The sequence below is a fragment of the Gymnodraco acuticeps genome, unplaced genomic scaffold, assembly GCF_902827175.1.
Source record: "Gymnodraco acuticeps unplaced genomic scaffold, fGymAcu1.1, whole genome shotgun sequence".
In the NCBI taxonomy this organism is placed as follows: Eukaryota; Metazoa; Chordata; class Actinopteri; order Perciformes; family Bathydraconidae; genus Gymnodraco; species Gymnodraco acuticeps.
Genome location: NW_022992210.1, coordinates 1 through 17261, shown reverse-complemented (window position 1 = coordinate 17261; position 17261 = coordinate 1). Strand labels below are relative to the sequence as shown.

The following is a 17261-nucleotide window of genomic DNA, read 5'->3' as shown; positions in this document are numbered from 1 at the left end:
GAATAACTCAAACCTGACTGAATGTTGAAATAGTTCCCCTACATGTTTCCATTTCCTCCACATGTTATTGTATTTCCATGTAGATTGGCAATGCATCTCAGAACAAATGCAAGCCAAACCTCCTGGAAACTTGAGTTTACTGCGGAACACCACATCACCAGAAACAACAACATATGGAAGTTGGACAAACTCCACATGTTTCACAAGTTGAGGTAACTCCTTGTTGACAAGTGGTGAAACCGAGCTGGAGAGGAATGGGCAGAGATCGCCAGAGATGAAGAGAAAAAACATGACTTTTCCACAGCTGATTTATCCAATCACTTGCCAGCATAGTGAACCCTGGAATGTTGAGCACCCCCAAATTACAAATAGAAATGTACGGGTCCCCAGCACATGAAAACTGATGCTAACTTGTATAACTTAAGTTGTGTTAACTGAAATGAATGGGCATGTGGACAATAGTTATAACATTTCTTGACCATTTTGGAGTGGTTCCAGGTTATTGAGGAAGCTGAATCCATATCTGCCATTTCCAGGAACAAAAAAGACAGTTTTAACTATCAAGTGGTCATATTTGTCTTCTATTTGTACTATTATTTCTCAAATAAATAAGCAATCTGTCAAATCCAAATGATCCAGTCCTCTAAATCTTCAAAATCGATCAAATATTCATCAAAATCAGCACAGAGGTACAAACGAAACAAATATTGTCATGTTCTGGTTAATACTGCCATTGATACTGCAACTGTCCTCAGCATCCTCAAAACCCCCAAATCACTCCCAAATGGTCCAAATCAGCCAAGCAATGTTGGTATTATATTCTATTTGTATTTACTTGCACTGTTATCTGTGTTATTGTGTTGCACTGTTGGAGGAGCCTGATACCTAAGATGTTCGTTGTCATAACTACACTGTAGCGATGTACAAATGACAATAAAAACCTTCAATTTTGAATCTGGAAATGTCATTTTCAGCTGTGTTATATTTCTGCTCCTTGAATCGGTTGCATGAACACAGTTAGCTGAAAATGACTGTCATACATCAGACTGGATGTTGCATTCAACAGACCTATTCACATTAGCAAAAGGTTAATAAATGCATGTTATGGTGTGTCATGTTGCATCCTCAAAACCCCCAAATCACTCCCAAATGGTCCAAATCAGCCAAGCAACTTTTGTTGCTATTGTCTGCATATGCTAATTAACTAAATGTAGCCTATGCTAATTGTGCAAGTTAGCATCCTGCAGTTTCAATATGCTGGGGACCCATACTATACATTTCTAACATAAACATATAAACATATATAGCACTGGTTCATTTCCTTGAAGGGAAGTCAACACAAAGTGAGGCAGAAACTGCATATGTATTTGGTTTTATTGAAGAAGAGAGATATGAATAGGTAGCCTGTTTTAAGGCACCTTACAAATGTACAACAAAAGCTCAACCATTTATTTATTCAGAATACAAAAATACACATCTCAGTGACTCCAAATCGTAATAAATAGTTAACCATGCATTCTAACCATAAAAAGGCACAGAAAACAGTCACTTAGTAGTCATACAAATGATCAACTACTTTACCAAAACTCATCCAGATAGTAATACAGGTGACAACTGTAACATTATATTCCAAATGTGAAAACACAATACACATCATGTCAGTTAACCTTAGGCAATAAATATGCAAATATTGTTTATACCTACATATATATTCTTAAAAATTAAAACTGTGCCATTGTAAACATAATGTAAACAAATGAAACTCACTTTTCTCCCATAGGAACCACGTCAAAAACCATATGTTCATCCCGTCTTCTTTTCTTTTAGATCCTTGCATGGGTTTCGTTTGGTTTTTCGGGAAAACCAGGCAGTTTTGCAGCATTATTTACAAACTACTGGAAAACACAGCGAGGGAGATTAAGAGGTGGCTACTTCAAGTCTGGGGCCAAAACACTTGAGATGGAGAGAAGCCCAGCAGACACTTTGGACAACAGAACAGCTGAGGAGCTGCAGCAGTGAGAGTGGATCAGTGACGAAGATTAAATGTGGATTTGAGGCCAGACTTAACGAGCACTGCAGGAACAAGGCAGCGTTTAGCAGATACTGCTCCATATAAAGCACATACTGAAACTTAAATAGAGTTTCTATAGCAAAAGGTCATAATCAATGATTTTGATATTCTAATGAATTAAAGGCAGAGTTTTGTCCACAAATGATCTTCAGTCAGGCTGCGGTGCGATAAAATACGGAAGAATATGTGTTAATCTGTCCATCTTTAGCTCAAATATCTTCTTTTAGGCAGGATTTGCATGAAAAATTGTATATTAGATTGGAATTGAACTGATTCCGTCATGCCAATGAGCAATATTGCAGAACATAACAAATACATAGCCTGACTAAATTGATTGTCGGCAGATAAACAGTAAATATTCAGTTTAGAGTCGCCCTCTGGTGGGATACTACCGTAGTTTCACTGTCATTTCTATTATTTTGAAGGATACTTTGATGAACGGTGAAAATGTGGCACTTTAAGTTAAACAAGTAAAGTTTTAAATAAATCCTTAACAGCAGACATATAACTCTTAGAGGACATAAAGGCAACTAATTATTCTCCAAAGGGGGAACTAGAGTTGAAATGATATAGTAAGTTGGCAATGGTAAATATACAATTGCTGATAAGTTATCCACTGTTGTAGTAGCCCAAACACACACAGATGCATTGTGGTACATATTACATGTGAACACAACAGTCATGTCTGCCATTCACTGACACAGTCCTACTTCAGTGTATCACCCTGGAAGCACAGAGGAGCAAAACTACAAACTAGTGAACCGCTGGAAGAATATTTGTGTGTGTGGAGTCCATAAGAAAAAGCAGTCTGTCTGCGGGCTTTAACTTTTTAAAATCTAAATCCCCAAACCTCGAGGATGTACAAAAAACTTTTGTTCCGCACTGAGAAACATGTTGGAAAGCTGCAGAGGCAGTATCAAAACAAGAGATCAAATATTGCACCATCATAAGAATACAACAGCATCAAGAGATCAGAACAACGTACACAATCGTTATGGTGTAATATACACAATCAAATGTGTAAGCTGTTGACAATGCATGCCATGTCAGCAAAATCTACAAATGCATTATTAGACTACAACACTTACAAACATTGTTTGCATACACTGGCATACTGTATATACAGTGCATATATGTATATACACAACTTAGCATCACATATAGAAATATACCCTGTAATGCCACCAGTCTTAGAAGAAACTAAAATAAGTGTTTTCTAACAACTTGTAAATAGAAGAAGAAAAAAAAAGCTGCACTTGAACAACGCTATGCAGGCTGCAGATCAACTGCTCTATTTAAAAGCTGTCCTCGTTAAATACTGTGTTCAGTTCAAAAGTTCAGGTGAACCCTTAACGCTATGTAATGATATGAGTGTTTGCACTTGCACAAAGCAAGACGTTAAAAGTGCCTTTTTAAGAGTTCCTTTAAAAATAACCCTACAGCTAATAAGATGAATTTCCTCTCCTGACTAATTAGCATTTTAATCTCGCCTTAAATGGAATTAAAACGAATTGCTTATTAAATTAAGAGCGCAAACAAAGTGATCAGATGTTTTCTTCTTCCACACTTTGGTACTGATATCCACTAAGAACGTGTCACCGTACAGATATTAAACTCCATATACCCAACCCAGTCTCACGGCATTTCGTGTTAGAGTCACGACGTTTAATCTATTGATTCGTGTTCACCAACACGATTTCCCCCTTGTTTTCGTGTCACACAGAACGATTTTAAAAGCAATGTATTTCTATTGGTAGCCTGCAGCACGTCTTTTTGTCCATTCGGGTCTTGGAAGACCGGAAGCTGTTGGGTTCATAAAAACATGTTCTTCCTCAATATCAAGCCACGATTATTGTTTTTATTTTAAATCGTATAATGTCAGACTTCTTTTGTCGTCTGAGAGGAAAATAAATGGCTCAGAGCCTCAGAATACTGAAATCTGTATTTGTTTCCTTCCAATTTGTTATTCTTTTCTAAATAACACACCGTTATTTACTCACCAATAACACACAATTATCCTTGTTTTTATTTATTTGTTTAATTCCATAATCTCGTGCTTTTTTGGCGTCCGTCAGGAACTGAATTTCAAAATAAAAATAACCGGAAACAGACATAGGCCTATAAGGGACATTTCGAGCATCATTGCGATACACAGCCACTGAACTGATTACCCAAGATCCTCAGCTGTTGTTTAAGCTTGCTGATTGGATGTTTTAGCCGCAATGCATGTAGGGATATGGTGTTAATGCGATATGAAATCCGAAAAACATTTCTGAGTTTAGGATGGCCGAAGACACTACACTACCCATAATCCCCAGCTATCGTTTAGGACTACTGTCCCCGTGATTAATCTTCAAGCTCTGTGATTGGATGTTGGAGTGGCAGTGCGCCAAGGTTACGCCGAGCGTCAAACAGCTGTTTGAAATGGAACGAAACCACGGCAGACTATCCAAAACTGGAATCGAACGGGACCAGCAGGTTCTGATTAATGATATAACATATAAACAACCCTTAAATCAGACTTTAGTTACACCTGAGTACAATTCAGGGAAGGTGATTGTCAAGTGCCAACAATCAGGAGAGGTATTTGATAGTTGGTGCTCGAGAAGACTAAACATGTATCTGCAGATCTCTATCAAGTATATTCATTTCTCGTTATTTTCTAATAGTTAATTAAAAACTGTATAATGGCTATTTTGCACATCCCTTTCAAGATTTCCAAAGGTTAATGACATATCATATACACAATTAACGGTGTAGTTATGCAATGAATGAAAAACTTGGGTCGCCGGTTCCTCAACAGTGCATTACAAGACATCTATCAATATAATATATAATAATCGTGGCTTGATATTGAGTCAGAACCATAGACTGTATATATATAAAGAACATGTTTTTATGAACCCCACAGCTTCCGGTCTTCCAAGACCCGACCGGACAGAAAGACGTGGTGCAGGCACGAAACAGAAATACATCGCTTTTAAAATCGTTCTGTGTGACACGGAAAAAAGGGGGAAATCGTGAAGGTGAACACGAATCAATAGATTAAATGTCGTGACTATAACACGAAATGCCGTGAGACTGGGTTGATATACCTCAACAGCTTTTTAAAAAACCTATTATGACTTCTACCAATAAAGCACGTTTTACACTAAATGGCTGAAAGTATGGCACGAGTCTTTGACACATCATCATCATGCAAACGAAATAAATTAAAGCTAGAAAAGAAAGATTGAGGACCGAACTAAGGATGCTTTCAGTAGTAACAAATGGCATCGTAATACTTAAGTCATGTAAAACTTGTTCAAGTGTTATTCTGCACACAAAATAATCAAGTCACTAATCATGCAGTTAAACATATCTAAGGTTGAGCATGCGACAGTTTCCCACTGTTTTAATCCAGAGACTGATGTTCCCACGTTGCTGTCGTGCTAATGAAACCCAAACTCCACGTCTACAAACTGAAACTAAAGCCACACTCATGGAAGTCCTGGTTCTGCTACTATTTGTAATTACAACTCAGCTGTCAGTATGGATACTTGCATACCTGATTGTGTGCTATGAATGGTTATTAACTTAGAAATGGCTTCTTTTTGTTGTTGTGAAGATCCATGACGTCCTTTTCTTGTTTCCACCCCCTCTCTCAATTTGGCACCAAACTGTTTCTGGATGACAACATTTCAAAGGCTTTTTTCTGCAGAGGGATCAAATCCAGCTCTCTTTAAGGCCTTTTTTCTCCTTCCCTGCCCACGGTGCTGCCGACAAACTCTTCCACTGTGAGGGGAATCTTTAAGCCCCGCCCCTTCTCTCCGGTAGCGTCTGCTTCCGGGTTAAAGGTCAACCATGGAGGCCTTGGCCAGGTCCTTAGTTCCCTGGAGAATTCTCTTCATATGACCCACTTTCGATATCCCCAGATCCTGAGGAGAAAGAAAGGAGACACACAGATTAGAAACACAAAGAGACAAGTCTATCTCGAGTCAGGTGACCAAACACCGGCATAAAGGGCGACTTTATTTGCTTCAAGCTGAAATATCTCAACAACTACTGGAGGTGTTGGAGGTTTCCAGAGATACAGAGCAATATAGCAATATAATCAGGCAACCTGTTAGAGCCAGTATTTGTTTTTTATAAAAAAAGGCCACCTAATCGTGACGTCTGTAGTCAACACAGTATAAAAGACTACAATTCCCAACAGGCCTCCTCTAGAGACAGGAGGCTTGTTTGAGACGCGTTGCGGCTCGCCTCGAAAGTAGACGAGAATAGCCGATCGCAGCCGAGGGAGGTCTCAAAAAGCTCGCCTGAAGTCGGACAGCTCCGAGTCGGCTTCTTCTTCTTCTCTCGGTTTTTTGGCGGATTGCAAACAACTTTAAGGTGCATACCGCCACCTCCGGAGTCGGCTTGACTCGGTTTGCATTTATAAAGAATGTGTTTAATCGTTAATGTCAGATATGTACTAAGTAAATACATTTGTTCCTGCTCCAGATTAGATTCAACTTTATTGTTATTGCACAGATTACAGGTACTGAGACAACGAAATGCAGTTTAGCTTCTAACCAGGTGCAACAAGCAGTAGTGAAAAGTAATGTACACAATCTACAGAATAAAATATAGAATGAATTGAATCATGAATAAACAGTGAGGGGTATGAATATACTAGATACACACAGCAGCCTGAGAGCAGTATGAACAGTGTGTATGAATATGCTAAGATATATAAAGTATGAAAACGGTAAGCAGTGCAAGTATAGTATAATATATATAGATATTAATTTCATGATGATAAATATTGTGGAACAATGATGAAAAATGTGAATGGAAGTGGCGACGTAAAACTGACACAAAACAACAACAAACTTTTGCCGAGCCAATTGGAGAGTTTCATCAGCAGCACGGGGTAAAAACCACCAATGAGCGCTCAGCTCGAGATACCAGCGAGTCGTTTCCCATCAAGCATTTCGCTTCCGCAGCCCGTGGAGAGGAACTGCGCCGCCTCGCCGCGCCTCGCTCTCAAGGCTGCGGGCGTCTTTGTCCCGCGAGATTTCAACGTCTCATGTAGGCGAGCCTCCAGAGCAAGTCGGACAAAATGACTAACCATCATGCAACCATGGATGTATAATAAGAACTGGATACAGCGTGGGAGGCGGGGCCTCATTCATTCCTATGAGAGTTGCACATTAGCGCATGATGACAAAATGGCCCAACTTTTGAGAGAGCGAAACTTCACAGATTACCCGGCATGCCTGAGAAGTACCCGTATGTGCACTCATAGAGCATGCGCAACTTTAAGCACGTGAATTTGCGTACACGTTACAGCACCGCGCGTTCATGACAGCATGGTACTGGATTTATATTAACGAGGCGGCAGCTAGCAGCTAGCGGCTAGCTAGTAAATTATGCTAAATTACACATCAATCGTTATGTACTTTTATATTACGCTGACATCAGGATCTAGTGATATCCAAGCAACAGAGCTTCATGTAGCATGATACTTGTGTGGGTTGTACATGAAACCACTTGGTAATATATAAAAATGTATATGTTGAAGCCTGTTATGATCAATTGTGAGTTAAAACTGTATCTAAAAAGTAAAGCTGATGATGGATTACTATGGTGGAGTTAAAATAACAATAGCCTATTTCTTTTTGAAATGTGATGGAGTAAAAGGATAGTAACTGTGATTATTCATGTTAAGTAGCCCACAAGTAACTTCAACAATTGCAAGTGCAATAAGAAGCTACAGGAACGTTAATCTACGTCGGTAATATTAACTTTATTTAATACAACATTTACCGTACAAGATTTACATCATAGCCCATTTAGTATAATATTTTACAAATGATGAATTACAGCAAACATGTGCAATATATCCATTATTACAGCTCCGTGGGCAGTAAGGCGATATGGTCCGTTGTTATTGTGCATCCATGGGTAAAGACTAAGAGAAACATGAACGTGCCGGGCGGCGCGGTCCCGTGGGTTAGATGCGCGTTCATAATGCCGAGGGAAATAACTCTCAGAATAACGTTATTAGCACATTTTTACAACTTGAGGAACGAATGTTTTTAATAAGGGCTATACAAACGTTCATACTGGGTAGTTTATTTAGTTTAAAAAAAATTATCCAACGAGTTACAGACCACTCTTTCCCAATGTAAGTCAATGGGAAAAAGTGTTTCCGGGCCCAGCAACCTAAAGGAAGTGTAGTACCGCCGTTTGACCAGCACGAATATTTTCATCCTACTCCGGCGCACTTCCTGGGGGCTTGGCATGCAATGCACTAGCAAGACGTTGATCGCAACTGCGCAGGTCTGCGCGTCTGCGCAGGTCTCGCTTGTCTCAAACAAACCTAGAGACAGAGAGGCGAAGTCCCTCCCCTTCCGGTGGAGCTCCATGGGACTTTATTTCGGAAAAAGTATGTATTGAAGTCAATGGAGAGAGAAAGATTATCTTTCGATCCCGTTTGAATTGTGCCACAAATTACTCATATGATGTTTGTCAATTTAAAAGATAATTCAAGTAAACAAAATTAAAATGTGTCGTAAAACTGTGAAGTAACACTTTTTTGTGTGTGAAACCGCTCAATGAACTACATCTCCCGTCTCGCACCACACACCAAGACGGCCGTCACGTTGGCACATCTCACTTCTTTCTTTCAGAATGAGGCGGAAAGTATTAAGAGGTGGAAATCACTCCAAGTCTGGGCACGTTGAGAGCTGTGCACACACACAAGGGGAGTTAGTCGGTTCCGTGAGAGCCAGCATGCGGGACCGGCTTTACTAGGTTTCAGTGAGTAACACGAGTGTAATGTGTAACGTTAATGACATCACTTACACGACTCTGGGATTTGTAGTCTTTCTAGTTGCGTATTTTTCATAGTCTAATATTTCAACAGTTTTACGACAAACTGTGACTTTTTTTACATGGAAATTATTTTTTAAGATTGACAAACATCATATGTGTAATTCGTGGCACAATTCAAACGGGATCGAAAGATAGTCTTTCTCTCTCCATTGACTTCAATACATCATTTTTCCGAAATAAGGTCCCATGGGTCGGAAGTAGAAGGGCGGGACTTCGCCTCTCTACGGGCAACCTGTCGGAAAGACGCCGTCGAGGCAGTTTTTAACCGTTAAGATGCCATTAAAGTTATACAAGCCTAAAGAAACAAAGACTACCTAAGTTGTTTATTATTTTATTTGAGTTTTGCCTCTTTTGTAAGGCCTGTTTTCTTTGTTGAATGTGTTAAAGGTTTGTTCTTTTATTTTGAGTAAACGCAAACACAATATCAACGCACAACCACTTGCTTTCTCTTTGTTATCGGTTGAAAGCACTCAGAAAAACGTGCAACCCAAAATAAATACATTTTGATCGAGCAAACAGCGCTGGATTCATTTTTGGGGGATCTCTGAAAAGGTGACAGCGGCAGGACGGGTGATAGTATCCGTTAAATGTGTGGTGAGACACACACTTCAGCAAACTCTAATTATCTTTTTGTTCTTGCAATTCCTTTCTACATTTCGAATCACTTTTGACTTGCTTATAATTCAAATTGTATTTACCAGCCAATTAGAAAACATGTCCAGTGATTAGCTGAGTTTGTGTCTTCGGGGAAATGGATGTGATCGGTGAGTGACGTTCAAAACAACCAAAGCGACATCCCTGTTTGATTACTGTTGAATGAATTATCAAAACATTACTTCTGAAAGAACAAACCTGCCGTTGCTGCTTCCTTTGTTACAGCAGGAGAGATCAAATGAGTCAATGTGTGCATGCTTGTTTTTCAGTGTGAAGACAAATGAGTCATTTCAATCTCCATGAGATGCTGATCCAGTTCTTTCTACATCCAGGACACGGTCAAACCAAACACTCCAGCATGTGCACTTGAATCTGTATCGGCCAATCGGCTCGCTGCTCCTTCACTGAGAGGTGGACCCAGGTACCACCTTAACTAAAACACACCTGTTTGCTATCCTGGCCCCATGGTGGAACAAGAAACGTCCTATCGATGTCAAGAAGGCGAAAAGTCTACATATCTTCCATTGAAGACTGAACACACCGTACCTTGTTGTATCGCTTGACATCAAGGTGCATCTTTTCTTGACCAGATCTGGTTTGAATGTTCATAAAACATACTGTAGTGTAAATCATCACCTTTTAAGAAAAAACTTCATTCCAACTCATTATTACAAGTTATAATCAGAATACTTGGAATGTTTAATCAACTTTACACAAAATTAAATCTTATGTTTGAGTTAAAAAAAATGCAAAAAAGTTGAATATGTTTTACTAAAGTTGAGATCAGAGGATAACCACAACAATCATAGACTGGTATAAGTCAGATATTCATTGGAAATGTACCTTTTGAAGACGAGAGATGCTTTACTTTTGAATAAAACATCCATAGTTCAATGTAATTACTATCATTCATTTTTTCTTGCGAACGTACACAACCATTCATATTATTCTGGTGACAGTTAGATGACATAACCCTTTATCAGACATAAAAAAACATTTAAAAAAGGGACACATTTGAGCCAAGGACAACAAGGTTAACACGCAAAAAAAGACAGAGACCTAATGCACGTAATCACCAGCACTTTTAAGGAATTTGAAATATATACCTGCATTCCTCTGAGTTTAGTATCTGTATGGTTGATTGCACTTTGAACGTCTCTTTGGATAAAAGCATCAGCTAAATGAAATGTGTTAGCCTCTATAAATATCTCAGCTACACTTCCTGCCTGACTTTGCACTTCCTGTCCTGCGAAACCAGCCTCAGTTTGGACCCCCCCCCCCACACACACACACACACACTTATCCCATCCCAGTTAGTGTTAGTGGGTTACAGCGACTTTTTCACCAAGCAACGTCAGACAGTAGCAGCCAAGCAAGAGCAATGCAGCGAGGAGGCAGAACAGGGAGACATCTAGAAGAGCGTCAGAAGAACAGAGGACAGGGAGGAAGGTGTGTGTGTGTGTGTGTGTGTGTGTGTGTGTGTGGGTGTGTACCTTCAGGTCCCTCCTCTCCAGGTGCAGCAGCTCCGAGCCGCGGATGTCGTGTCGGATGAAGGTGTCTCTGTACTCCCCGAGACTCAGCTGCTCCAACCAGACCCCCACCTCCTCTGGACCCCACCTCTCCACTACACACACACACACACACACACACACACACACGCACAAACGGGGCAGAGCAGAGAGAGGCTCAGGGCGCCTCGTTGGTATCCACACACTCCCACACTTCATCCATTCTCTCGTACAGCACTTTATGTGGATATGTCAACACACACACACACACACACACACACACACACAGATGGACACAATGTGTGGTGGATCATCGAAAGGGAAAGATGGAAGAATAAAAAATGGAGGGAAAGCGCCAGAGAGGAAGGGAAAAGGGCGGCAGCTGGGAGGAGTCTGACAAAAGGTCAAAGGTTGAGCAGAACAAGGCATGCACATCACCGACCAATGAGAACACACAGAAAATAGTAGGAGGAAAAGACAGCCTGTGCAAAAATACTGCAGGAAAAACAGCCAAATAACCAGCCCGCACTGAAAGGACCTGCACTGACCTTTGAACCTTTCTATGTATACAAACATTTACCCAGTAAGTGCAGCAACATCAACTTAGTGTTTGGTCATCTGGATATATGGAACTGACTTGTTTACTCTTTAAATGTTCAAATGCAACCAAAAAGTGTTGATCTCCGGCTGGTTTGTGTTCAAATTCATCGACATATTTCAACATGTCCTTCGACCCCTGCAGGTGCAGCCTTGTTCTGCTCTGACTTTACGCCTTTTGAAGCCATGAAGATGAGAGCATGAATGGAGGGGAGGTGATGGTGAGGGTCACACTGTGTGACATAACACCTGAAACACACCCCATCTTTGTTTTTCTACCAGTGGAGTACATACATAATAACTTGATGCATGGAGTGTGTGTTGATGATGGAGGGAACCTGTTGGAGTAAAGCTTTGTGCGTGTGTGTGTGTGTGTGTGTGTGTGTGTGTGTGTGTGTGTGTGTGTGTGTGTGTGTGTGTGTGTGTGAGTGTGTGTGTGTGTGTCCTTCTCATGAAGTAGGTAGAGCTTTTTAGTATCAATAACTGAACAGAGGATGGTAGCACTTCCAGATAATCGTCTCACGAGGTGCTCGGGTAAAAGGGCTAATGCTAAAGTGTAAGCATACTCTGTTAAAAGTCCTGCATTCAAAAGTATCAGAATCAATATCTGTACTGAAACAGCCTCTTCAGAATATCGCATTGCAATCATGTGATGCCTTAATATGTATAGCAGGATTTAGTTACTGAAATATTGAGTGTGATTACAAGTTTAACATGATTGTTGTAGCTGCTCAGCCAAAGGACCCGAAACAAAACCAATACTATGAATCCTAATCAAAGATAAATACAATTTTGCTTTGCCTCCGTAGAAAGTTATTTGAGTTTCCCCTTAGTCACTCAGTGGATTCTGATTGAACACCTTCCAAGTAAAATATAAAGGGGTTAACATTTGTGTGGCATAAAATCATTTTGAATTGAATGTTAAGGGCTGCAGGATTTGGAAGAAAAAATATTGCGATTTGAATACATGATGAATTGAGCAGCACTAGTTGTGTCACTGTGACCTGCCAACTATGCAACTGAAACAACCCTTACATGGAAACGGATACAATACAAAAAAACGTCATGTTCCTCCTCTGGAGCGAGAGGGAAACTACTTTAGAAAAGTTCAGGGAGTTACAATCGGAGACGGCAGATTGAGCAGAGTCTGTCCAGAGATAGCAAAAGTACACACATCCTTTACTCAAGTAGAAGTACAGATACTCGTGTTTAAAAATACTCTGGTAAAAGTAGAAGTACTGACCAAACTTCTTTACTCAAGTACAGTGGCGAGCTGTGATTTTTATACCACTTCCCTCGAAAAAAAAAAAAAAGAGTAATTACGTCACAGCGTATACTTCAACGGAATATCGAAACAACGGCCCGGGGTGCAAAACGCATCAATGACAGCGAGGGTCGCTGTCATTGATGCGTTTTGCTCTACCACACAAAACAATACCTGTAAATAACCCAATTTGTGTTCTTTGAAATTGAAAAGGATATTGCATTGTGTTTGTTACTTTCGTTGCAGTTGTATGTCTTAAGTGTAATTTGGCATGCTTTTATTTTGAAGGCGAGTTTACGCTGTTGACAGGAAGTTGTTGTTGCTATGGAAACAAGAAAAGCTTCACAGCGGGCGGAACTTGTCATAAAGTCCACGATAATAAAAAAAAAACACTCATTTAGAGGAAAGATATGATTGGTCAATTGTACTGTCATTTGACATTACTCTCTCGTTCAGTTACTATAGCGGGCCCTCTGTGAATTCACAGCAGGACCACCAATCAGCTTCTCTCTTCACCTCAGAGACGAGCTTCTTTCTCGTCTCTTTCAGATTCGAAGTTATTTTGGTAAAACTAATGAAAAATATAACAAACGTTTTTTTTTTTTTAAATATTAAAAAAAAAAAAAAAAGTGTAGAATGTCCCTCAGAGAGGGCCTAGAGGGCCCTGACGGCTCGCCACTGCTCAAATAAAAGTAAAGAAGTATGGGCTTTGAAATGTACTTCAGTAAAAAGTACCCATAACTAGCAGCTGTTTTAAAGAGTACCTGACCTCCCTTTATATTAATAGAACAATAATGTCATTGTTAGCTAATGAATGTTTCCATGCTGAACAACGGCAACATGACAACGTTTCCATTGGTCCCTCTTCTTTAGAGAAGACCAGGAAATGATGGATACACGGATCGTGTTCAAATCAATAGGCACGCAATGACTCTAAAGAATAATGATCACGCATCAAACACACATTCAGACTAAAGGAACCAGCTGTTTGGAAAATGTGAGAAGTAGAAAGTACAGGTATTTGTGTTCAACATGTAAGAAGTAGAAAGTACAGGTATTTGAGTTCAACATGTAAGAAGTAGAAAGTAAAAAGTCGTCAGTAAAATAAGTAGTGGAGTAAAGTACTGATAACAGAAACATGTACTTAAGTACAGTAACGCAGTATTTGTACTCCACTACTTCCCACCTCTGGATCTCTCCCCCTACCTGACTGAGGACTGGTCTTCTTGGCCGCCTTCTCCTTCTTGAACTTGGGCACGATGCGGAACATGCTGCTGCGACTGTTCCTCTTTCCGTAACCCAGAGAGTGATCCTGGTACATAAGCACAGTCAACCTATAGCCTTTCATTTAGCTACTCAGCTCTGCCGTCATCTGGAGCCACATTACACTGAATACATCGTGTGTGTGTGTGTGTGTGTGTGTGTGTATGTGTGTGTGTGTGTGTGTGTGTGTGTGTGTGTGTGTGTGTGTGTGTGTGTGTGTGTGTGTGTGTGTGTGTGTGATACTGATACTATCTGACACTTTACCTCAGCCACAATGCAGACTCTATGCATTACATTAAAGGTCCCCTATTATACTGTTTTTCATCAATGTATCACAGGTCTCAGATGTATACAGAGCCTGTCTCTGATTGGCTGAAACACCAAACAGATCATTGCAGCATTACCCATAATCCCCTCTGTTTCAGCCCTGTTTCCAAAGAGCTGATTCTCTGTCTGTTACTTTAGATGAAAACAAGGAGCCCCTCCCCCACGCCCCTCTGAGAGACATTTGGTTACAAAGAACTCAATGGTGCTCTAGAGGAGATTCAGGTGATAAGGGGGGGGGGGGGTTACCTTGGTTGCTGATTGGCTAATGGTTACACAAGCCAACAAATTGTTGCACTGAACTGTCACTTTTATTCATGTACCGTGTTATTCATGTTTTATTATCTTTGCTTTGAAATTAGTGTTTCTAAATGCAATTTTATAATATGCTCTTAATGTATTTCATTTTTGTAAAACACTTTGAATTGCCTTGTGTTGAATGGTGCTATATAAATAAACTGGCCTTGCATGTGTGTGTGTGTGTGTGTGTGTGTGTGTGTGTGTGTGTGTGTGTGTGTGTGTGTGTGTGTGTGTGTGTGTGTGTGTGTGTGTGTGTGTGTGTGTGTGTGTGTGTGTGTGTGTGTGTGTGTGTGTGTGTGTGTGTGTGTGTGTGTGTGTGTGTGTGTGTGTGTGTGTGTTGCTCACCTCTTCGTCATTGGGCTGCAGGATGTGGTAGAGCCAGGGTATTTCTCCCAGTTTTCCCAGTTCCAGCTCAACACTCTGCAGAGCCGTGGACAGCTGGTCCTCCTCAGGCTGCTCCAACTGCTGCAAGGAGGCAAGGAGACAAGTCAATAAGGCAACAAGTCAACAAGGCAATAAGGCAACATCATGATCTACATGCAGCTAACTGTCAGAATAACTAAACAGCAAGGTTCAAAAGTGTTGGGAAAATACTGAATGTACTCTTCCAATATGAGAGTAACATGACTACATGTATGCGATGACTACTTCCATTCTGGAGAGGATCACAGATACATGGATCCTGATATTGAAGCTGGTGACGAGGGAGATCTTTCTAACAAAAAGCGTCACATATTTCTCTTAAAACATGCTCTAATTTGTTATAATAATATATTAATAATGATTTCTCACCAGAGAGACGCGTCCCAGCAGCAGAGACTCGGTCTCGTTGTACAGAGCCTTCACGGTGCTCGCCACCTCTATCGCCGTGTTCCTGGTCAGACTCTGGAAACGAGAAAAAACAGTTATTTAGTATAACCTCACACAGCGTACAACAAACACATCGGAGCAAGCATCGTAGATAGATAGATAGATAGATATATAGATAGATAGATAGATAGATAGATAGATAGATAGATAGATAGATAGATAGATAGATAGATAGATAGATAGATAGATAGATAGATAGATAGATAGATAGATAGATAGATAGATAGATAGATAGATAGATAGATAGATAGATAGATAGATAGATAGATATATAGATAGATAGATATATAGATAGACAGATAGATAGATAGATAGATAGATAGATAGATAGATAGATAGATAGATGGACAGATAGATAGACAATAATAATAATAATAATAATGGATCACATTTTTTAAGGTAGGTAGGTAGGTAGGTAGGTAGGTAGGTAGGTAGGTAGGTATGTAGGTAGGTAGGTAGGTAGGTAGGTAGGTAGGTAGGTAGGTAGGTAGGTAGGTAGGTAGGTAGGTAGCTAGGTAGGTAGGTAGGTAGGTAGGTAGGTAGGTAGGTAGGTAGGTAGCTAGCTAGCTAGCAAGCAGTTTGTTAGGATTATTCTGTAACACCATACATAAAAGGAAGATATTGATGTTCTCAAATATTTCAACCAAAATTGCGTTTAAATTTAAACTACAGCTTCTGTGAACACAGCTTTAACTGGTTTAGGTTTAAACTTCTACTCTACAATGTAGATAAATGACACAGCAACTGTCTGAAGCTCCGTATATAATGAACCTAGAACCACTGCATGATTAAGGCTGTGCTTCTTCACTGGTCTCACGATTACGATTATCCTGTCAACGATTCGATATCATCGTGATGAATCATGCTTCCCGTTGAGTTCATAAAATCCATAATGTGGCAGAGGTCCGCTTGGGAATGCACTTTAATGTTTATGTGCCTTGTTATAATGTATTGATACAATTGTTCAGTAAAGTCCAGCCGCGAACGAAAAAATCAAGAAGCAACGTTATTACACTATAATCGATTATGTTCTGTCACTGCATCGATGCAGAATCGTCCGCATCGCGATGCATCTTGAAAACGATTAATTTCAACACCCCTATACATGATGTGTGTGTGTGTGGGTGTGTGTGTGTGTGTGTTAGTGTGTATGACTTACCTCTGGGAACTTGGGGTGTGTCTTGTTGATGGCGTGCGAAGAGGCGTTAACAGCATGAGCCAGCTCCTGCTCCAACAGCCCGTTGGTCTTCGCTGCCTCACAGATCCTGAGGTCACACAGAGGTCACACAGAGGTCACACAGAGCACATGGGATTAATATCTGACTGATGGTGCAGCACTACTGTCCAGTGAGAGCTGACGTTAAAGGTCTCCTATCGTGCTATTTTTACCACAAACCACATGAAGGATTCTCTCTGAAACAGTCTGGAGCTCAAAGGCTTTCTCTCTTGCCGGTTATACCACGAGGTGAGTTCCTTTTTACTTCCTGCTTCTTCACACACATGCTCTCCAGCACAGGTTAGCTCTGAGTGTTAGCATGCTAATGTAAAC

At 40.3% G+C, this 17261-nt stretch overlaps 1 protein-coding gene across 1 annotated transcript; it reads right to left on the bottom strand.

Annotated features, from left to right (window-relative positions):
- Positions 1-4286: 4286 nt before the first annotated feature.
- Positions 4287-16977, bottom strand: LOC117539604 (diacylglycerol kinase eta-like; the record flags this gene model as incomplete). Its single annotated transcript, XM_034205833.1, is given in 6 exon segments — positions 4287-5988; positions 11080-11210; positions 14162-14267; positions 15188-15307; positions 15635-15727; positions 16872-16977. Coding segments are annotated over 6 exon segments (643 nt in total), but the record flags the coding sequence as incomplete, so codon positions are not given.
- Positions 16978-17261: the final 284 nt, after the last annotated feature.